Raw genomic sequence first — 24,809 nt, 5'->3', positions numbered from 1 at the left:
TTTCCAAAAATATACTGATTATTTAAAAAATGAACAAGGAAACTCTTTTTCTTTCTATGATACATGCATATTTTTAATCAGGGGTGTCCAACCTATGGCCTGAGGGCCGCTTGTAGCCCAGGATGGCTGTGAATGCGGCCCAACAGAAAATCTTAAATTTACTTAAAAAACTATGAGATTATTTTGTGATTATGTGTCAAAATGTATTTAATGTGTGGTCCAAGACAACTCTTTTTTCCAGTGTGGTGCAGAGATGCCAAAAGGTTGCACACCCCTGCTTTAGATGGTATCAGAGTAGTGCCTGAATTGTGTTACTCTTCAAGGGTCAAAAATTTTAAAATACATGGAGCTGAAACACATGATTTATACATAACAGCAACTTGAGAATGATGAAAACTATTTTACAGATTTAAATTTTAAAAACTATGAGATTTAAACATTCATTGCTATCACATATATATGTTAAGAAATGCTCTCTACGTTCTTATAGAGACTTATATACATAATTCATATCTGTTATTTTGTCTCCAATTTAACATCTTTCAAACCATAGGTAATATTTTCTTTAAACTAAATTTCAATATAAATTTTGAATATATAATCAGCAGCAAATCTTATGTAACCTGGCAATGAAAGAAACCAAGAATTATTTGTTAGAGGTTGTAAATATTTTTGAAGGCAGACAATATTTGTTTTAAAAGTTAAAACTCCATATAAACTATATTTTTCATACACCTTTATATGTTCTTCATTTTTAAATAAACAGAGACTTTTTATTTTTGGATTTTCATTGCTAAGAAAAGGCCTATAATACATACAGACAATTATTAGTAAAATAAATAACACCTGGGAGTTTTAATTTTAGGAATCTAATATTATAAAATTTCCTATAATTATGCCATTAAAAAAGGAACATATACCTATTAAGAAATTTAAGTGCAAATTGTTTAATCATTTTAGAGCAATCAAAATACAACATTAAGATTGGTATCTTGGTGTCTGAAAGCAATCATTTTACCACATGCATTTTAATATTTTATATCATTCATTTTTAAGTTGATGGTTAATTTAAAACTGAGTTTTAATCAAAGTTGTTTTCAAACATTGTCATAATGTCGCTCTGAAGAGTCATATCAATGGTACCAGCCATCTATAAAAAAAGAAGAAAAGTTTAAATGTTACTTTAAAAATTTATCCCTTCGTTACATCTATATAAACATTATGCAACATTTAGAACACATCATACAATATGAATACAACTTATTTAACATAATGAATTCGTATAATTTTTATTTCTACTTACATACTAAATTTGTTAAAATATTGCACATGTGATAAATAAAAATCAAAACTTACAACAACACGAAGAACAAGTTTAACCTTTCTTGCCAAGTGAGAGAAAACTCTCAGTGTTGGCAAAGTTGGTATTAATAAGAACAGGAACTGAGATTACATTATTTCATGTATCTCTGTAACCAACATAGTGCTAGACACATCAAATTACTGGTATTTTCTGAATGAACCAGTATGTTACCAATGTAAGAACACTATATGTTAAAGCTATAGACTTTCCTTGATTCTGCTAGTTAATAACTAAGTAATGTAAGGTAAAATATTTAACCAAGTTTATTTTATATGTAGGTATTTATGAAGATCAAACCAGACTGCATGTAGAACACTCAGTATATATTTTTTTAAATTAAATGATAAGGAGCCATTAAAAATAAGCTAAAGCAAAGAAAAGGCTAATTAAGACAAAAGCAACAAATGCTTACTATATTTTGGAGCCTTCTCTAAATGCCCCTGTGATACAGGTTAAATATTCTCTGGCATCTGAAATGATACCAACTATGAAAGTTCAAAAATATTTTTTATCAGTAAACTGTAACAGCCCAGAGTAGTGGGTAAAATCATCAATTTTGCAACTGGTTGGTTGACTTCCCAGGTGGGAATTAGTGTTCTCATTGGCTATCTGGGAAAAGATTTGGAATTCTTACTTATCTACCAAAAGTGTATTAAAAAGTTATGTGTTGGACTTCTGGCAAGATGAAGGCATAGGTGGACGCACCATACCTCCACGCACAACCAACATTAGAACAACAACAATTTAGAGGTAGAATAACACCCAGAGCTGACAGAGAATTTATCTGAATGGAAGTTGGACAGCCAAGAAGTTGAAGTAGACCCATACATCCAGACCGGTAGGAGGGGCGGAGAGGAGCAGCCTGGCGAGGGTCGCGGCACTCGGAGAACAGGGAGAACTGGGCACACAAGGCAACCGAGAGCACGTAAGGCATCCAGGGCGCACAACCCAGGATCCCAGAGAAGGGACTGAGGTCCCAGGAGAACGGAGCTACTGCCATTGTGCCCTCCCACCCCCATACAATGTCACACTCTCGCGACTGGGGTGCCCAGCCCTGGTGAACACCTAAGGCTCTGCCCCTCACCATAACAGGAGTGACCAGACCCCCCCCCCCAAAAAAAAAAAGAGAGAGAGAGAGAGACATGTCTCAAACAGAAGAACAATCTATCAGATGCACAGTTCAAAACACTGGTGATCAGGAAGGTCATACAATTGGTTGATTTGGGGCTCAAATTAGATGAAAAAAATGCAGGTTACCATAAAAGAGATGAAGGAAGATGCACGGAGAACCAATAGTGATGGGAAGGAAACTGGGACTCAAAACAATAGAGTGGACCAGAAGGAAGAAAAAAAAAAAAACCCAAACAGGAAATAGTGAAGAAATAAGAATTCAAAAAAATGAGGAGAAGCTTAGGAACCTCCAGGACATCTTTAAATGTTCCAACATCCGAATTACAGGGGTACCAGAAGGGGAAGAGGAAAAGCAACAGATTGAACACGTATTTGAACAAATAATAAAGGAGAACTTCCCCATCCTGGCAAAGGAAATAGACTTCCAGAAAATCCAGGAAGCTCAGAGAGCCCCAAAGAACTTGAACCCAAGAAGAAACACACCAAGGCACATCATAATTCCATTAGCCAAGGTAAAAATGAAGGAGAGAATCCTAGAAGCAGCAAGAGATAAAGGGAGTTCCCATCAGACTGTCAGCTGATTTCTCAAAAGAGACCTTACAGGCAAGAAGGGGCTGGAAAGAAATATTCCAAGTCATGAAAGGGAAGGACCTACATCCAAGATAACTCTCTCCAGCAAAGCTATCATTTAGAATGGAAGGACAGATAAAGTGCTTCTCAGATAAGGTCAAGTTAAAGGAGTTCATCATTACCAAGCCCTTATTTTATGAAATGTTAAAGGGACTTATCTAAGAAAAGAAGATAAAGAAAAAACATGTATAGTAGAAGGACAGCAAACTCACAATTATTAACAACCACACCTAAAGCAAAACCAAAAGAAACTAAGCAAACAACTAGAACAGGAACAGAACCACAGAAATGGAGATCACATGGAGGGTTAGCAACAGGGGAGTGGGAGGAGGAGAGAGGGGGAAATGGTACAGAGAATAAGTAGCATAGATTGTGGGTTGAAAATAGATAGGGGGAGGGTAAGAATAGTATGGGAAATGTAGAAGCTAAAGAACTTTTAAGTATGACACATGGACATGACTAAATGGGGGGATATGGGTGGGAGAGGGTGTACAGGGTGGAGGGGAGTGAAGGGGGGAAATGGGACAACTGTAATAGCATAGTCAATAAAATATATTAAAATTAAGTAAAATTTATTAGCTAGTCTCTATTATATTTAATTGCATAGGTAAAGTATATTTCTATCATCGTAAGAATTCTATAATACCACACTACTTTAAGGTAAGCTCCACTATACGCTACAACATTGCTAAATGCAATTTGTCCCTGCCTTAGTATTATAAAATGAGAAGCTGACAAAACTTTTGTACATTCTTTCCTATGAACTTAATTTGTATTATAATGAGTAGTTCAGCCAAAGCCAATGGCTCTTTTCTTCTCAAACTAATATTCCTGTATGTCCTAGGAATTCACAAGTATTTCCCAGGATTACAAAAATATTTAGTACTCAGCAAGTTAAAATTCACATCTGGCATCAGTGATTACCAGGTAAGGAAGGAAGCAGAAAAATATTATCCATAAGAGGAGACTAATCACTCTCAATCAATTGAAACTAACTGGAACTGACACAGATGTCAGAATTAGCAGAGAAGCCCATTAAAACAATTTTGATAACTGTTTCCCATATGATCAGAAGTTTAATAGATACAAAAAAATATATAGAAGGTCCAAATCAAACTTCTGGAGATAATTACAGTGTCTGAGAAGAAAAATATACTGAATAGAATCTATAGCAGATTAGATATCAAATAAAAGATTAATGAATTTATCCAAAATGAAACTCAGAGGTAAAAAAAATAATTTAAACATGAAAAGAGTATCCTTGAGCAACAGACAACTTCAAGTGGTCTAATGAGTAACAAGTCACTACAAGTAGAAAAAGATGGAAAAAAAGTAATAGAAATAATCCCAGCAATTTTTCCAAGCTTGATGAAAACTATAAACATACATCTCCAATATGATCAACAAAGGACAAGACACACGAAGAAAACAATTGCTGAAAACAGTAATAAATAAAACTGTTAAAAAGTAGCCATCTGGAGGCATGTTTTATACAGGGGAACAAACATATCAAATTTCTCATTGGAAACAAAGCAAACAACACAATGAAGGAATATCTTTAAAGCACTGACAAAAAAAATCTAGAATATTATATCCAACAAAAACATAGTTACAAAACTGAAGGCAAATTGAAAATGTGTCCCTACAAAAACCTGCATACCAGTGTTCAAAGCAGCTTTATTATAATTGCTATAAGCAATGAAGCTCATGGCATCTTAGAAGCAACGAAGGTATTCTTTGGGTGAACAGATAAACCATGGTACATCCATACAGTGGATTTTCATTACTAAAAGGAAATGAGCTATCATTCTATAATAAGACATCGAGGAATCTTAAGTGCAAATTATTAAGTGAAAGAAGCCAATGTGAAAAGGCTATCTACTGCATGACTCCAACTATATGACATTCTGGAAAAGGCAAAAAGAAGTATGGAGACAGTAAAAATATCAGAGATTAGCAGGGGTTCCGGAAGGAGAGATGAATAGGAGGAGCACAGGGGACTTTTAGGAAAGGGAAATTATTCTGATGGTTGTCAAAATACATAAAGTATAACATAAAGAGTAAAAAATAATTTAATAAAAAAATTAGGGTAGAACATAAAAGAGAGAGTGAACTCTGATGGAAAATGTGGACTTTGCTTGATAAGCTAGAGTTGACAACCATATGCCAATAAGCCAATGTTGGTTCAGTGACTGTGTGTGTATAATGTGGGATTGCTGACATGAGGGAAGTCGTGTTGATGGGGAGAGGGGAGGAGTTTATGGGAACTCTATGTGCTTTTGGTTCAATATTGCTGTGAATCTAAAATGCTCTAAAAATAAAGTCTAATAGATTTTATTTTTGAAAAAAAAAGGTCAAATAAAGATATTCTCAGATATACAAAAGCTGAAAGAACTCATCACCAGCTGATTCACATTATAAGAAATATTACGAGGAAGTCCTTCAGAGAAAAGGAAAATTATGCCATTTGGAAATCTGGATCTAAAATGAATGAAGAGCACTAGAAGTGATAACTACATAGGTAAATATAGTATTTTTTTGTATCAAATTTTTTAGAGATAATTTGACTGCTTTAAACAACAGCATAAAGGCTGGGAGGGAAGAAATAAAAGTACACTGTTGAAACTATTATACCAAATATGAAGTGGTAGAACTCAAAGGAAACTGTGATAGGCTGAGGTTTATAGTATAAAACCTAAAGCAACCACTAAAATAACAAAAGAAAGTGTTACTGATAATAAACCAATGAAGGCAATAAAATGGAATAATAAAAAAATCTAAAAGAATGCAGAAAAAAGATAAGAACAGATGAGACAAACAGAAAAGAAATAGTAAGATGATGGATTGAAACTCAACCATTTTAATAATCATTTTGAACTTAATTGGTCTAAATACTCCTGTAAAAGGCAGAGATTGGACTTAACAAAAAAGCAAGACCTCACTACACATTGCCTGCAAAGAACTCACTTTAAATATAAAAATATGGGTTATAAGTAAAAGGATAGAAAAATTTTTATGCCATACAAGCACTAGTGGTAAAAAGGGAAAGTAGTTATATTTCAGGGTAAATAATATTACCAGGAATAAAGAAGATCATTTTGTAAGGGGTCAATTAATCAAGAGCACATAATACTAAATGTTTAGATACCTAATAACAGAACTTCAGAATACACAAAATAAGCCCTGGCTGGTGTGGCTCAGTGGATTGAGTGCCAGCCTGCAAACTGAAAGGTAGCTGGTTCAATTCCTGGTCAGGGCACATGCCTTGTTTATGGGCCTGGTTCCCCAGGTGGGGTGTGCAAGAGAGGCAACAGATCAATGTTCCCCTCCCCCTCTCTCCCTCCCTTTAAAAATAAATAAAATAAAATCTTTAAAAAAATACATGAAATAAACCTGATAGAATGAATTATAAGGATATTACAAACAGGTAGAAAATCAGCAAGAACATAGTAGACTTAAATAACATTAGTAACTAACTTGGCATGTTTAATTCTCTAACCGTCAGCAACAGAATACACATTCTTCTTAAATGTACACAGAATATTTACCAAGGCAGACCATGATCTAGGCCATACAACAAGTCTCAATGAATTTAAAAAATTTCAAGACAGACCTTGTATGTTGTCTGACCACAGTCATTAACAGAAATCACTAGCCAGAATATTCCCAAATTTTGGAGAACTATTTAGTTTAGTGTATGTGCTGCTGAAGAGAGCATGAGAACTATTTAGTTTAAATAACACACTTTTACTTTAGTTCTAAGTAATCCATGGAAAAAAGAAGGAAATCAATTTCAGTTTTTAAAACATCATGTTCTGTATATTAGCACTCATAAACACAAGTTAACTTATTTTTTCTTTCCAGGCTTATTAAAATATAATTGACCTAATAATACAAGCCACCTTCTTCATTTAGTGTTCAGCTAAAGAAACAGAAACTGGGACACATGGCATAAATTTTTCAAGAGCAGTAACAGTTCAGAGTTCTGGCCAAGATGGAGGCATAGGTAGAAACCCTTCACTTCCTCTCACAACCAAAAGGAGGGTAACAACCAATCTAAAATCAATAAGCAACCAGAAGCACAAGAAAATCAAACTGCATGGAACTCTGAAAACCAATAAATTAAAGAAAAAATAAATTAGAACAAGCAGATCAATGCATTAAGACAAAGAAATATGGCCCAAATGAAAGAACACAGCAAAACCTCAGAACTAAGCGATGAGGACATTGCCAACCTAACTGATAGAGAATTTAAAACCCTGGTAATCAAAATGCTCACAGATCTGATTGAACTTGGCTAGAAAAATGAAAGAACAAATGAAAGATACCTAAAATGAAATAAAGCAAAATATTCAGGGAACCAACAGTGAAAGGAAGGACATCAGTATTCAAAGCAATGATTTGGAACAAATGGAAGAAATAACATCCAACTGGATCAGAAGGAAGAAACAAGAATCCCCTCAAAATGAAGAGAGGCTGAGGACTCTCTGGGACAACCTGAAACATTCCAATAGCCAAATTATAGGGGTTCCAGAAGGAGAAGTGCAACAGCAAGAAATTAAAAACTTATTTTAACAAATAATGAAGGAAAACTTCCCCAATCTGGTCAAGAAAATAGACTTCCAGGAAATCCAGGAAGTCCAGAGACTCCCAAAGAAGTTGTACCCAAAGAGGAACACACCAAGGCACATCATCATTATATTATCCAAGATTAAAGACAAGAGGAAATCCTAAGAGCAGCAGGAGAAAAGAAGACAGTTATCTACAAAGGAGTTCCCATAAGACTCTCAGATGATTTCTCAAAAGAAACCTTACAGGCAAGAAGGGGCTGGAAAGAAGTATTTGAAATCATGAAAGGCAAGGACCTATATCTGAGATTATTCTATCTAACAAAGCTTTCATTTAGAATGGAAGGGCAGATAAAGTGCTTCCCAGATAAGGTCAAGTTAAAAGAGTTCATCATCACCAAGCCCTTACTATATGAAACGTTAAAGGGGTTTATCTAAGAAAAAAGAAGATAAAAAATATGAACAATAAAATGACAACAAACTATAACTATCAACAAATGAACCTAAAAGAAAAGAAAAACGATGAAAACAAAAACTAAGCAAACAGCCAGAACATGAGCAGAACCAGAGAAATGGACATCACCCAGAGAGACCTCAGTGGGGAGGAGGAAGGGAGGAATAGGGGGGAAAAGGTACAGGGAAGAAGAAGTATAATTAGTAGGCATAAAATAGACGGGGAAAGATGAAAAATGGTATAGGAAACAGAGGACTCAAATAACTTATATGTACAACTCATGGACATGAACTAAGGGGGGTGGGGAATGCTGGAGGGTTGGGGGGCAGGGTGGAGGTGGGATAAAGGGGAAAAATTGGGGAAACTGTAATAGCATAATCAATAAAAAATACTTAAAAAAAACAAGAGCAGTAACAGTTAAGTGATAAATCACTTTCCCTATGTGCCAGGTATTTTCCTACATGTTTAATATATTTAAATTCTTTTTATTTTCACAATAGACATTATTCTTCTCATTTCACAGATGAGGAAATTGACGCACACAGAGGTTAAATAGCTAGCACAGACCAAAAAGTCTAGTAAATGACAGACCAGGTTTTCAACTGTATGGTGTAGTCGCTCCAGGGTGTCTTGAGTTTGAAAATTTTATTTAAAAAGGCCTTGATTTTAGAACCTGATCCTCAATAAAAAGGTTTAACTCCACTGGAAAAGCACCTCAAATACATCTTTATTTCATTTTTAGGTTTTTAAATTCTTATTTTTAAATATTTTATTTATTTATTTTTTAGAGAGAGGGCAAGGGAAGGAGAAAGAGAGGGAGAGAAACATCAGTTGGTTGCCTCTCGCATGCCCCCAGCTTACAACCTAAGCATATACCCTGACTGGGAATCAAACCGGCAACCTTTTGGTTTGTAGGCCAGCACTCAGTCCACTGAGCCATGCCAGCCAGGGCTCAAATACATCTTTTAACATGTGAAGACACTGCTCTGTTAAATCTTTCCTTTATTAGTTAGATTTAGTAAACTAAATTTCACTTACTGCTTCTCTCCTTCTCCGCTCTTGCTCTTTCTCTCTTGCTAAATTGCGGTCTTTGAGAAGCCAGAGTTTACTCTTATCTTGAACTTCCAATGACTGCTGATGCTCTTTATTCTCTTCTCCAAGGCATTTGTTTTGCATCTTATTTGAAAAAGATTCTAGACTGAAGGCAGGGTCCCTGAAAGAAACAGTAGAGCTCAAAGTAGGTTTCAAGTTCTTTAAAAGTTATTATAAAGATGTTATTAAATGATAAATATAAAAAATGTTCTAGATTCCCCTTCTCATATATTATAACATTACTTTTACTTTTAATTTTTTATATCTAACAAAGAGAAGGTTTTGGAAAACTGTGACCAAGGTATACTACTATTTTCTTATGCACAGAATGGAAACAATATTAAGACATTTCTGAAAAACTATATAAATGTATATATTTATCATTTAGAAATATTAGTATCTTATTAACTTAATAACTTGATTATTTCTATCCCTTTCAAAGCAGATCATTACTTATCAACAAAAGTCAATACAAATTCACTCTTTTGCAATTATAATTTTCTGTGTTCTGCTAAATAGCTGAATCATAGTCACTTGACAAAACAGAAATTTAATATATTTTATTTTAAATTTATTGATTAATTTTGAGAAAGAGAAACATCAATTTGTTGTTCCATTTGTTTATGCATTCATTGGTTGATTCTTGTATGTACTTTGGGGATCAAACCCACAACTGCGGCATATCAGTATGACACTAACCAACTCAGCTACCTGGCTAGGGCTTATAAATTTAATACACTTGAAATACATGTCTAGGTCTCTCAAGGCCTCCTTTAATTCAATAAATTACAAACCTCCGATTTTCTTGAAATACATTTTTTTCCTTTGTATTGTGTTCCAGATGTTTCCGTATCAGTTCCTGTGTTCGAGCTTTTATTTCCTTTTCTATTGCTGCTTTTCTAAATTGGTTGAAGAGTTCATCTGAGGATTTCCGTACACCTGAAGTTTTGACTGGTTTGCCCAAACTTTTCCAGGAGTCTGCATTCTTGATTTTTATATCCTAAAACAAATATTTGATTCAGTCTATGTCTACAGATGTCAACCATATTTTGGAAGGAAAACAGTATTTTTTGATATAGTAGTAGATCAAATTAAAACTCCAAAGCCTTCATGTAATTTTACTAAACTTCTAAAGTAAAAGGTTACTACAGTAAAAAAAAAAAAAAAAAGAAAACAAATAAGCTACACTCAATTATTCATCTAAAACCAAATTAAAATAATGTGCTTGACAATTATTTCAGTTTAATGTAAAACGTGTATTAAGGGTTATAACCATCTGCAAAATATATTTAAAAAACTGTCACCATAATGATAATATTTATGATCCTACAAGAAAAATAAAGCAAATATATACAAAGGATTAATAAGAGACAAAATAAGATGATGCCATAAGTAAGGCACATAATTTGTTCAGAACCTTCTGGCACAGCTATGTCTCCTCTCCTTGGTATGAGGAATAAATGAACCGACTGTGACCACCATTCTGAAACGAGCTATATGCCATGTGCTAGATCAGTGCTGCCCACCAGAAATACATGGAGCTTAAAATCTCCCAGTGTCACATTAAAAAGTTTTTTTAAAAAGTAAAATTTTAATGATATATTTTATTTATTTAACCAAATATACCCAAAGCATTATTATTAGCATGCAATTAATATGAAAGACTGAAGAGACGGGAAGGAGGGAAGGAAGGGGTGAATAGGCAGAACAAAGATTTTTCCAGCAGTAAAAATATTCTGTAGCACACTGTAATACTGGATACATGCCATCATGTATTTACCCACAGAATGTACAACACCAAAAGCACACCTTAATGTAAATTATGAGTTTTTGGTGATAATGATGTGTCAGTGTAGGTTCATCAGTCGTAACAAATGCAATACTCTGGTGGGGTATGTTGACGATGGAGAAGCCTATGCATATGTTGGGGTAGGGGCATAAGGGAAATCTCTGTACCTTCCTCTCAATTTCATTATGCATCTAAAACTGCACACACAGAAAACCTTTAAATAAAAAATCACACAAAAGAAAATATGTAACTCTAAAAAAAGACTGAGGATATTGTTTTTTTCATATTACATCTTTGAAATTGATGTGTATTTCAACATATAGCACATCTCAATTCAAATGCTAAGTTTTGATTAGAAACAATTATCTGTAATCAGGTTTTATAAAATTTACAATTGAAAAAGTAAGAATGTATAATCAAGCTGTTCAAAACATACCTAAGTTTCCCAGTAACTGAGTTGAGTATCAGTTTTTAAATTTACTTTAAAAAACAAGTTTTAAAACTTAGTTCCTTAGTTGCACTATACACATTTCAAGGGCTCAATAATCGTATGTGGCTCAGTGGCTACAATATTGAACATTGGATATTACAAGACTAGATGGCCTTTCACTGAGTTTACCTGCCATGTTATCCAAGATAGATCACATGTTATGCCAATAAAGAAGTTATAATAGATTTAAGACTGAAATCATATCAAGTATCTTCCCTGACCACAATGGTATAAAACTAGAAATTATAAGAAGAAAACTGGAGAATCCACAAATCTGTGGAAATTAAACATGCTACTGAACAACCAATGGGTAAAAGAAGAAATCAAAAGAGAAATAAAGTACACTGAGATAAATGGTAATGGGAATACAACATACTAAAATGTATGAGATGTGGCAAAACCAGTTTTAAGAGAGACATTCATAGTGATAAATGCCTACATATCAAAAAACTAAAAATCTCACATAAACAACCTAACTTTATACCTCAAGATACTAGAAAAAGAACAAATGAGGCCCAAGGTTAGTAGAAGGAAATAAAAAGATCAGAGTGGAAATAAAACAGAGACTAAAAAGACAACAGAAAAGATTGATGAAACTAAAAGTTGCTTTTTTTTAAAGATTTAATTATTTATTTTTAGAGAGGGAAGGGAGGGAGAAAGAGAGAGAGAAACATGAATGTGCGGTTGCTGGGGGCTGTGGCCTGCAACCCTGGCATGTGCCCTGGCTGGGAATTGAACCTGTGACACTTTGGTTCGCAGCCCGCGCTCAATCCACTGAGCTACACCAGCCAGGGCTCAAAAAGTTGCTTTAAAAAAAATATGAAAAATAGACAAACTTTTAGCTAGATTCACCAAGAACAAAAGAGGAGACTCAAATAAAATAAGACACAATTGAAGAGGAACTGTGCCACAGAAACACAAAGGATCATAAGAGTCTGCTATGAACAATTATATGCCAAAAAAGTGGGCAACCCAGAAGAAACGGATAATGCCTAGAAACATACAACCTTGCCAAACTGAATCATGAAGAAATAGAACATTTGGACAGGCTGATCACTAGTGAGGACATTGAGTCAGTAATCAAGCAAACAAAAGTCCAGGACCAGATGGCTTCACTGGTGAATTCTACCAAATATTTTAAAAATTAATACCAATCTTTCTTAACATATTTCAAAAAAGTAGAAGAAGAGGGAACTTTCAAATTTGTTTTATAAAACCAGCATTACCCTGGTACCAAAAACATAGAGATACCACAAGAAAAGAAAATTACAGACTAATGTCCCAGGATGAACATAGGTGCAAAAATCCTCAACAAAATATTTGTAAGCCAAATTTAGCAATATGTTATAATCAAGCTGGATTTATTCCAGGGATGCAAGGATAGTTTAACACCCTCAAATCAGTCAATATTATATACCACATTAGCAAAATGAAGGATAAAAATCGTATGATCATGTGAATATATCCAGAAAAAGCATGACAAAATTCGACACCCATATATAATAAAAACTCTCAACAAAATGGGTATAGAGGGAATGTATATAATAAAGACCACATATGACAAACCCACATATAATATCATGCTCAAAAATGAAAGGCTGAAAGCTTTTCCTTTAAAATCAGGAACAAGACAAGGACATCAGTCTCACCATTTCTTTTCAACACCCTTAAACAATAGGGGACAGATGACACTTCCATTGTTAAAACAAGAAGACCCAATAAATTAAATTAATAGCAGTTATCAGAAAAGGCACTTTATAAATGTTTCTTATCAATAACAAAATACTCGAACAGTTAATCTTTTCTTTGATAGTAATTATTACTAGAGTATCTGTTGAAAGAATGATCAGTGTGTGGTGTGACATGAAGTGTACAAAAGACTCTTGTAGGAAATTCCCCACAACAGATTCTAAAAGATAGTTGTTCATTTTTTTTTAAAGGGTTTATTTATTTTCAGAAAGAAGGGAAGGGAAAGAGAAAGAGAGAGAGAGAAACATCAGTGTATGGTTGCCTCTTGCTCACCCCCAACTGGGAACCTGGCTAGTAAGCCAGGCATGCACCCTCATAAGGAATCAAACCAATGACCTTTCAGTTTGTTTGCTAGTGCTCAATCCACTAAGCTACACCAGCTAGAGCTAAAAGATAGTTTTATAACATGCTTCAAGATCAGGATATCTGGCAAATACCAGCATTATAGAATTTATAATTAAATATAATCATGAGAACGAAGGGTGGGAAGGGGTTCACATATAACAAAAAAATTGTCAAAAATTAGGTTTAGGAATCCAATATCTCATTCAAGTTAGGTTTTAAAATACTTTTTTGTGCCACTTCTATATTAAATTTTAAATCCCTTCAATATTTGTAAGTAAAAAAACCCAAACATTACTTTTACCTTCTGCTCAGGAACTCGACCTTCAGATTCCAAAACCACTGTGTTATCACCAGACTGACGTATCACCGTTAGGCCATTCAAGCATTTTTCAGGATCACCTAGATGCACACATTTTTAGAATAGTATAATCAAGATATTTCATCTTACTTGTCCAGAATTTGACTTTTTCCCCCTCTCTAGGTCAGACACTATGAAAACAAAATGATTTTTTTATGCTTCTCAACTTTGGAGTACCTAGCTGGGAATCATCACACTGTAAAATACACATTTTTCACTTGAAATTCACCATGTCTATTTCTGTATCTCTCTTTTTTGGGGGTCACCATAAAGTATAGCTGACATTGGGGTTCACCCACCAAAATCTATGTTATCTGTCCCAACAGGACAGCATCCTCCAGTCTGTAGAGTGACCTCAGCTCCAGAGATGGGCCTTCACTAGCCAAGCCGATCATGGTAATCCTGCCCCCTACCAGTGAATCATTTAAGAAAGAGAAGGCCTAAGCCAAGGCAGGGCTTCCAGGGAAGGCCACTTCCTGGTGGCCAAATTGAGAACAAAGAAACACAAAGAATAGAAGAAATAAGACACCAGAAACCTGTAACAGCTAACAAGGAGATGGGAATAAGAAATGCAAAAGGTTGGTTTGACTCTGAGGTGAACAGAACAAACTATGCAGTCCTTTAATGGTCAGGCTTTCATACAAATGTTTCATTTATTATGGGTGAAGATATCTAGAGAGAGAGGGACAGGTTGAGCCTTGGTTAAACCATGCCTAAACAACTGACCTACATTTGGACTATTCGTTATGTATATTATTAACAAAATTCCTTATTATTTAAGACAGTTTGAGCTGAGTTTTCTGTCATTTCTTACCAAATGCATCCTGATACATGAAACTTAATAGGGTCATTCTGTTTTAATTCTCTTTAGTTATTGTCTACAGATCCTAACTAGTGGCAGAAGGATAGAGGGAACAAAGAAAAACTGAATGAATTGTTATCTTTGTTAACTGACTGAAGCACACAAAATCCTGGCCACTTACACAGTGTAGTAACTTATATTTAAGTTTCCACCACCCATCAACCCCTTGACAGATCCCCTGGCTAAATCACACTGGTTGAAATTGAGGCTTGAAGAAGAGAGGAACATTAAGGGATAGGAGTGAGCAAAGGAGGATGAGACATAACACTGTCAAAGAATGTATGAATGAAGGAACAAAGTTTAAAGGTATATGTTCCTATATGGCCCAATGTACCTATGTTTTCTCAGTTCAACAAGTAATGGAAAAAAATTAGAGAGGAAAGATGTAAGTACAAAACTACATTCCTTCCCTGCTTGAAGCCAGATCTTATTAAGAAGTAGAAAGAGCATATATGTCAGATACAGTAAAAGTAAATTTTAAATGACTCTGCTAGCCCTAAATTAGTAAGTGGTGGACAGTGCCATTATCAATAATTAAACAAGAAAGATTTTTAAATTTGGGGATTCAAAAGGGGAAATTAGCTTTTGAGATGCTGGTTAACACACTTCTGTTACATTTGAGATGTTTAGTAGAGTTCTATAAACATGTCTGGTGCTTGGATGCCTGAATTGTGAAACTGAGACTAGAAGTCACAGACACCAAGGCAATCACCAGGAAGTATATGTACAGGTCACTGCATCCTGGAGTAAATGGAAGTGTGCTCCAAGCCTACTGCTACGACAGCGGATCCCTAGCTAAGTAAGACTATGCTTTGGAACATGACTGAAAAGCCCTGCGGGTGTAAAACAACACGAGTTTTAAGAATGTAACTCAGAGTATTACCAATGTTTAAAGGTAGGCAGATAGAGATGTCTGTAGGGAATATTCAGGTATGGTATGGTCAAGAGAATAGTGTCACAGAAGCCTAGCAAGTGTGTCGAAAGTCCAACTCTGAAAAACGTTTTCATCTGGATGACCTCTGGTACTTCAGAATACTACAAAACTCATCTTTCCTTACACATCTATGTTCCAGTTTTATCAGCCTGGACCAGTATCCAGCTAGCATCCTCTGAGCCACCAAAGCTATATTCCTCTGTTATTAAAACTTAGCATGTATTCATCTTCTGCAGACCCACTCACTCTACCCTTGTACTTTCTTTCAACTTTCCCCCTTTGTGTCCTTCCATCACTTACTTTAATTGCTCCCTCCTATTACAACAGTCCAGTTGGTCCCTTCCTCCTCTGGTCTCTATGCCCCATTCCTCCAAAGACGTGCATAATATCGGCAGATTAAGTACCTTGATGCATACCCTTCTGCTCAAAAAACCTTCATTGGCTACCCACTGACTATACCATTTCTATCATGTCCAAAGTCTCTAGATAGCAAAGTTCTTTATTATATGAACATGATCTACGTTTCAAAATTAATTTCCTTGTATTTCTATTTATCCAACCAAAGCTGTAATCATATAGAATTATTCATTTCCCAAATACCTTCATTCTTGTTGTGTCCACCATACAAAATGCCTTCCAATCCTAGATATACATAAATATGTATTATTTTTTCTCCAGTATCCAGCTCAAATCATATTTATTTATTCTGTAAAACATATATCTAGCAGAGATAAAGTTATTCTGCCTTCCCACCTCCTCAAATTTCATTTTTGCTTCTTTTAGGGCATATTATTTTATTTTATTTATTTTTTAATCCTCACCCAAAGATGTTTATTGATTTTACAGAAAGAAGGGAGAGAGAGAGAGAGAGAGAAACATTGATGTGAGGGAAGAACATCTATCAGCTGCCTCCTGTACACTCCCCAACCGGGGATTGAACATACAACCTTTTTGGTGCACAAGAGGATACTTCAACCAACTGGGCCCCTTGGCTAGGGCACATTATTTTTTTAGTTTATATTCCAGTTGTTTATTTCTGATACTAGATGAAAAACTGTTTGATTTACTTGTTCATTTGCCATGCTCATCCACATTGATATGACAGCATAAGTATTGGTTTTTTAAAAAACTCTTAATAAAGCCTTGGCTGGTGTAGGTCAGTAGGTTGAGCACCAGCCTGCAAACAAAAGGGTTGCTGTTCAATCCCCAGTCAGGGTACATGTCTGGGTTGTGGGCCAGGTCCCCGGTAGAGGGTGTGTGAGAGACAACTGATTGATGTATCTCTTACACAGTGATGTTTCTCTCCGTCTCTTTCTCCCTCCCTACTCCTACTCTAAAAGTAAATAAATAGTCTTTTTCTTTTAAAGAAAGCTTCAGTAAATTTTTCTTTTACTTTCATTGTGTAAAGGTTTAAACCAAAATTTCTTTCAATGGAGATTAAAGTCCAGAGAAGTAAAATTCTAAATACATTTTATAGTTTATAAATATTTGCAGTTTCTCTTGGGCATAGTGCCACCTTCAGTTGGCAAATGCAAAAACCATGTTGCTTCTGAAAAATTGGTTAAGTGCAACAGAATAGCCAGCCATTCTAACATCATGCACACTTTCCCTTTATACGTTATGTTACACTCACATATAAATAGAAATTGAAGTAATACAATAACTGATTCCAACTGAAGACAGATATTTAAAGGCTAACTTTTCATAGATAGAATTTTTTTAAAAACCATCTTGAGTGCATTTTTCCATTGTTTTTCATTCTTTTTTTCTTCAAAACTATCCCTACCTTTCTTCTATTGTAATGAAAACAGCAACTTTTCCCTACTCTGATTCTTTCTGACCAAACTTCAAATATGTTCAAATATCTGATTCAAAAACTAAAAATAAAACAACCTATCCCAGTCTTACAAAAAAAAATCTACTATTAAAGCCACAGGCATCTTCCCTTCCTTCTTGAAAGGCTGCTTCACCAACACACTTCTTGAAAGGCTGGTTTATTATATTCAGATTCCATTATTTCTCAATTTATAATTATGTGGTTTTGAGTCCCAATGACAATGACCACTAAAAGAACTTTTGCAAAAGCAAAATAATCTCCTATTGCCAGTTTCAATCCTCTCTCATTCCATATCCTACTTTAATGCTTTGTAGTCTGTGATATTTTTGGTGATATTTGCCTTCTAAACACCCCTCTTCCTGGACTTCTATTATACCATTTTCCCATTTCTTCTACCTTTGATTACCTCTTCTTTTAATTATTTTTTTCTACTTTTTAAATAGATTTTATTTATTTATTTTTAGAGAGAGGGAAAGGGAGGAATAAAAAGAGGGAGAGAAACATCTATGTGCAAGAGATACATTAATAGGTTGCCTCTCACACACCCCCAGCTGGGGATCTAGCTCACAACCCAAGTTGTGCCCTAACCAGGATTTGAACTGGCAACCTTTCAGTTTTCAGGTCAGCACTCAGTTCACTGAGCCACACCAGCCAGGGCAAATTTTTTTTCCTACTTTTACTGAGGAAATTCTGTTTCCTAAAATTTTGTCCTTGATCTTTCTCCTCCAGCTCTGCACACTTCCCTGGGTATCTTGATTCATTCATTCTCATGGCTTCAGGTAGCTTCTACATACTAATAATTCTTTAAAAAAAAGATTTTATTTATTCATTTTTAGAGAGAAGGGAAGGGAAGGGAAAGAAAGGAGAAAGGGAGAGAAACATTGATGTACAGTTGCCTCTTACACACCCCCTACTTGGGACCTGGCCCACAACCCAAGCATGTGCCCTGACTGGGAATTGAACCAGCAACCTCCTGGTCCACAGACTGGCGCTCAGTCCACTGAGCCACACCAGCCAGGGACATACTAATAATTCTTATATTATAGTTGCCACCTATTTCTGGTTGTATATTTCCAATTATTAGATATTCTGTAGTACCTCACATGTCCAAAACGAGCACTTCCTGTTATTTTCATCCCAGCTGTTGTATAAAACCCTGGTAAGGCATTAATTCTAACAAAGCCTATCAATTCTGTCATAAAAATATATTGCTAATTATCTACATCTTGTTTTGAGATAATACTTACTGCCTTAGTTTTTTGGTCTTCATAATTTCTTTCTTAAACTATAGCACTCAAATTTCCTACTTGGTCCTAACTATGTCAGAGCATCTTTATCTCAATCCACTCTCCATAGTAAGCAGCAATCTCTTCCTAAATATAAAATCTGATTTTGTTGTTTCTGATTGAAGCTACTTGTTTACAAAATAAAAGAGCCACATGTAGCACTGGTATTCAAGATAATTCATGATCTAGAACTACTACACCTTCAGTAATTCTCCTGAGTATCTTGAAAACCTTTTTTCAGACAAAAATAAATATCTTATACTTTGGATCTTTTGTTATTCTTCTTCCTAGGATGCCCTCCAGTGTTGCCTTAGGTATTTTCTCTCTTGACTTCCCTCTCCACAATGAGACTATCACTCAAGTTAAATACACATAAAATGGAATACTTAAATACAGAATTTGTAGGGAGCTTTTATTGGAATCAATAAAGGAGGATCAAAACTCTGTTCCACCTAATCTGTGCTGCAGAAAAAAATAGCTTAGAAATTTTTGGTTTGGAGAAACCTCTGCCCTCAGAAGGCCAAGTGGAAACCTGGGAACAGCCTAGAGGAATGGAGACATGCATAAGGAATACCCACACCTGCCTCTAGTCCCAGCCCCAATATGTTAGAATCTCAAGATTTAAGGCCTCCCTAGACTGGGCTCATCACTGTTGGAGAAGTATCCTTTGTGCCATATATCCCCAGAAGAACCATGCTGAGACAGGCAATACCTCCACTCCTGACAACCTAATAGGATATTTATAAAGTCAAATGAATCTACCAACATAAAAGGTGAGGCACTTTTGGAAGATGTTCCTGGTAAATAAGAACCATCATTATGCAAGTATTTCTAGCCCAAGCTTCCTAACTGTAAACTATTTCTAATGTATATAATTTTATTTCTCTATCTATGGAATAGATATCTTTTCCTTATCCCATCCTACCTTTCCAAACTATATAGAGCATAAGTGTCATAGAAATTAAAAGCAGCATTTCCCAAGTCTGTTCAGAACTTGGTAGTCCAGGCTCTGGCAGTGACAGGTTTTTATACTCATATATGGCACACATGCTAATGTATATAATGTATATGAAAGTAAGCTGCATGTGAAGTGCACATATAATTTTTCATTCAAATATGATGAATACCCTTAGGTATGAGCCAGATAATTTCTAACAATGTGTTTCAGTGATTATCTCTAACCTAAAATTTACTAGTGACAATTTTCAGTATCCCAGATTTGTAACAGTTAAGACATCTTTAGTATTTCACATGCAGATTTAGAAGTCAGTTTCTCATTTGCAGTCATTTACTTCCTAATTTGTTACCTGAGGGAGGCTGGATTTGTAAAGGTGGAATATTTTTCACATTTTGTTTATGTTCTAATTCCTGATGATTAAATGCTAACTGGTGGTGATTTGGTGGTATTCCACTTGACTGCATAGTCTGATGAACAAGGGTAGTAGAACTAGAGATAGCACCTTGCATAGAAGATTGTATCTGTTAAGACAAAGTTAAATAAAATTACCTTCAGAGTTTTAATCACACAAGAAATATAACTAAGAATATAGAAACATGAAGCAAATATAATTTAACACTATCTTTGAATATGATAAATGATATGAATGATATTTTAAGTCATACAAATTTTTAAGGTTTAATTATTCCTATCTTACAAATGAGAAAGCTAAGGTTTAAAAAGATTAAATATCTTGGCCATCTTATAGCTTATAAGTAGAGTTGCTCAAAGCTTAAAATCTTAGTTTGATAACATACACATAGACTTGCATGTATATTATCAAGTAGTGCTGCTTATCTTCAAGTGCTTTCCTGTGATCTACTGCAAATAAAAACTTGGCTTTTAAACCAAATCTAGGGATAAATCCTCTTTTTATTTACTGAATTATAGACCTAAAGGGAGGTGGGTTAAAATTTCATGCTGCTTGACCCATAAGACTATCAACAAATTCTGGTTCAGTATTCAGTTAACTATCACGTAAAAACTGTATTATAATAGCTAACACTTATATAATGCTTACAATATGCAAGGCACCAGGCTAAGCCCTTTACATAGTTCTTTAATTCTCGCAATAATCCTATGAGTTCATAAAATTAGTTGCTCATTTACAGTTTACAATAAGACTTAGATATAGTAAAAGCAACTTACCTAAAATCTCACATCTAATTCAGTGGCAAGCTAAGTTATGATACCAAAGAGCCCAGGTACCTTATCTACTAAGTTTTGAGCTGTAGGTAATACAGAGATTAATATGACAGTCTTTGTCCTTCCTCTAAAGGTTAGAGTAGTGAGTAGACAAGGTAAGAGTTTGAATACCTATGTTAACTTGAACAAAACTAATGCCATAGGAATGTTTATCCCCACATAGTAGACCCAAACTTAAAGTCAAACGCTAGGTTGACTTTAAGGTTTAAATCAGCAAAAAATCATGTTCTCAAACACACACACACACACTTATTTATTTATTTATTTATTTATTTATTAAGAATCCTAACTATATTCCTCTTTTATCATAAATGGGTATCTTGTTCCTCAGTGAGTGACACTAGAAAATTTTGGCCACAAACAGATCATAAAGGTAGTGTTCTACATGCTATGTATTAAGGCTTACAAAGTTTGTTCATAACTCTCTATAATTTTCTAATTTCACTAGTGCCTATGCCAGGACTGACCATCTGTATCTTTCTTCTACTCAAAACCCTTTGAGAGCTCACTTCTGCCTACCAAGTTAAGTAGGATTAACACTTCACCTAGGTGTTCAAAGCCCTCCCTGTTATATTTCCCAAAACAACTAATCCCTTACAAACACCCTGTGCTACCTATTTACAAACACCTGGTGCTGAACGCACCTCCTGTGCATTCACTTCTCTTCAGGCTACTTACTTCCTTTTTTAAAAATAGGCCCCTCATCTGTAATGTTAACATACTAACCATTTTGCCCCTTTCCCTGTAATTTAAAACCCATTTTAAGCATTCCCTTCTTCAAGTAGTAGGAATATATATTCCTACTTCATATATTCCAGTAGAAAGAATATATATTCCTTCTTCATTTTCTTAATAAATTATGAATATAAATTACTGTAGCCCTAATCATACAATCTCTCAATTGTTTGACTAGATCACTTCTCACAACTTCCAGCTCCTTCAAGACAGTGTGATTTATGTTGTATTCCACAACCTAGTTAGGTACTGTTAAATATGTTTATAATTTAATAAAGGCATATACCTGTAATTCCATATTTGGGGGTAGGTACACAGGGTTATAAATTTTATGATAACAATCTGAATTAGTAAAAGATAAAATCACTTCTATACTTTTCAAAACATGTCAACCACTAACCAAACATGGAGGTACTAAAATAGCTGGTAACTGTAAGCTTTATCTTTAGAAACCCAACTACCATTCTCCTCCTATGTCTTTTTCTGAGAAATTTCACCTTACCGTGCATACCCTACTGCGGGGAAGGTCGCCCTCTGTATTTAGACTCACAATACTAAGCTCAAAATTCTATAATTTGTTCTACTTATCTGTTTCACTTATATAATAGTTTTATCTTATTAGAAAAATGTACCAAGTACTTTCTCTAAGATTTCTCTTAGTGAGAAATCTTTAAACATTTAGTTGACAAATGAAGAGTGACAACTGTTTGCATAAATCAAATAAAAACCAATTGTAAAGAAAGCTACTATTATATTAGTGAATTATAACATACATAATTTTTTAAATTCTAAGGTAAAAATGAATTAACTTACTTTTACTTGCTTTTTAGGAGAATCATTCCATTTCACTTCAGTAAATTTAGGTGACATTTCTGCAAATATATAAATAAACATTTCAATGTTTGCCAGCTTAAAATTATCACCTAAATTACAATTTTTTTTTTCATATTAGAAAATGGCAATCTCAAGAAAAGGGCTTTCATACCAGCTTCTTAAATCAAGAGGCTCTTATAGTTTCCAGGGATTTGCTTTTAAAAGGGACATTTTCTTTCCCACATAATGGAATAAATATCCACTCACAAATTTCAGTTTGTATTATTTAGGCAAAAAAGGACAGTGTTACTTCGCAGTTAAGAGCTTGAATTCATGATAGTTTAAAAAGGAGCAAGTCACAAAAGAGAGAGGTTTTAATTAAACATGCAATACTAATTATACTAAATCATCATTTACCAAGTAGCCATAAATATAGCAATAAGGGGTTTAATTAAAATAAGAATTTACTATAAGAGTATATTATGAAAGGATACAGCCTTTCATTAAAAGTGAAGCTATTTGATTTCATAGTAAAGTCTACTCTGCTTGCTAATAAGTATTATAATAAAGATCCCATCTAATTAACACTCTAGTTACATCTAAGCTATTTGGCAGCCTCACCTATATTGGCAACAAATACCTTTGATAGTAACTCATTTACCTTTACAAATACCTTTACAGCTAACATTGACTGTAGAGCTCTCTCTGTTACAGTACCCATTGTTCCTCTCTCTTTAGCCTAAAATTGAACCTGGTGCTATCCTCCCCAGTCACAAGTGTAGGCCCAGGTGGGAAAGCACCAGACTGGTGGTAAATGCCTTGACCCACTCTTCAAGTCAGCTTTCGTGAGCAACCTGATCATTATTTGCTTCAGGTTCCAGGGTACTAAGGCTGGTCAACACCAAATCTTACTCAAACTTAAGACATTCTAATTTTAATGTTTTCTGCCTCCTGAAATGCCATTAGTTTTCATTAGATATGTTAGTGTTCTTTCCTTTCCTTCAATGTTTGATGCTAAACATTGTTAAAATTGCTAAAATGCCATCAATAACGTGTTTTTCTTTTTAGTTATCAACATAAAGTTTATTAAGTAAACGGCAATTAAGTACAAATAAGGTAAAAGTATAAATAAACATGAACTTAAAAATAAGCAATTGCCTATGTAAAAAGAAATATTAGTTAATAAACTCTTAGGGGAATACAATGTACTCATATCTTATGTTAGAAAGCTGTTGTGTAAACGAGTAACACCAATAATGGTTGACAGTCTAGCTTCAAAAATTCATAGGACAAAAGGAATATTCCCAGGGAAGATCAGTGTTTTTATGCCTGAAAAGCTCAATGGCCTTTTCTCTTTGAGTGATGGGGGTGTTCTCTTTTGTTCTCGAAAAGCATAACCATACATACTGATCTGAAATCACTGAGATTAGTGGCTGTGTCCATGGTGAAAGCCTGAAGCCAGCAATTGATGTTAATATATTGAAAGCCAAGCATGTTTTGAAAGAGTGTGGTGGGCTCATGAAGTGTGGACACTGACAATACTCTAAGGCAAGTGAGCAAAATCCCCAAAGGAAAAAGAAATGGCTTTATTTTTTACATATCCTATCAAATACCAATTTTGTGGCTATCAAGCAAATCAAAATGATTAGAGCTGCTGCAGAGATGTTATGAGTGTGTGCATGCATGTGTAAGCAAGCAAGACCTTTCTCTTTCCAAGAGGAAAGGTATTTCTATATTCACTTAAACGAAAGACTTCTGATTACAATCCAATTGGGAAGGTTCTCTTTTTCCATATGCCCACAGACACAGAAAAAGCCTGAAGGAGGGTGATGCAGGCAGGGGTTGAGGCCTGATTTTTATCTCCTCGGTGCCTGACTTCCTGGACCTTGCCTGGTGTGTGGTTGCTATTATGCCTCTGAAGTATTTTGTGTTTGAGTTGGTACAGCCAGGTTACATGCTATGGCCTCCAGCTGTTCATGAGGTCTGTCCCAGAGCTCTGAAACCTATGAGCTGGTGAATAACGTGCTTTTATTTAAAAAATTCAAGTATTTAAAATGATATGAACCATATCAATGTCACTTCACTAAGTATTATTTAAGTATTGGGTGTTTGGTGGAAGGAGAAGGGAAGATGACAGACTGCAAAGATTGAGGATATAGATCCAGGCAGC

At 34.8% G+C, this 24,809-nt stretch overlaps 1 protein-coding gene across 1 annotated transcript in view; it reads right to left on the bottom strand.

Annotated features, from left to right (window-relative positions):
- Window positions 1-1,081: 1,081 nt before the first annotated feature.
- BRDT (bromodomain testis associated) overlaps window positions 1,082-24,809 on the bottom strand; it is a 53,812-nt gene continuing 30,084 nt past the window's right edge. The window contains exons 12-17 of the mRNA XM_028513088.2: window positions 22,640-22,698; window positions 20,196-20,367; window positions 13,913-14,010; window positions 10,033-10,238; window positions 9,185-9,359; window positions 1,082-1,150 (exon numbers count right to left, since the gene is read on the bottom strand). Coding sequence (XP_028368889.1) covers window positions 1,082-1,150; window positions 9,185-9,359; window positions 10,033-10,238; window positions 13,913-14,010; window positions 20,196-20,367; window positions 22,640-22,698 — 779 coding nt within the window. The remainder of the gene's footprint in view (window positions 1,151-9,184; window positions 9,360-10,032; window positions 10,239-13,912; window positions 14,011-20,195; window positions 20,368-22,639; window positions 22,699-24,809) is intronic.

This window comes from Phyllostomus discolor, chromosome 5, assembly GCF_004126475.2.
Source record: "Phyllostomus discolor isolate MPI-MPIP mPhyDis1 chromosome 5, mPhyDis1.pri.v3, whole genome shotgun sequence".
NCBI lineage: Eukaryota > Metazoa > Chordata > Mammalia > Chiroptera > Phyllostomidae > Phyllostomus > Phyllostomus discolor.
This window is presented reverse-complemented; position numbering and strand designations above follow the sequence as displayed.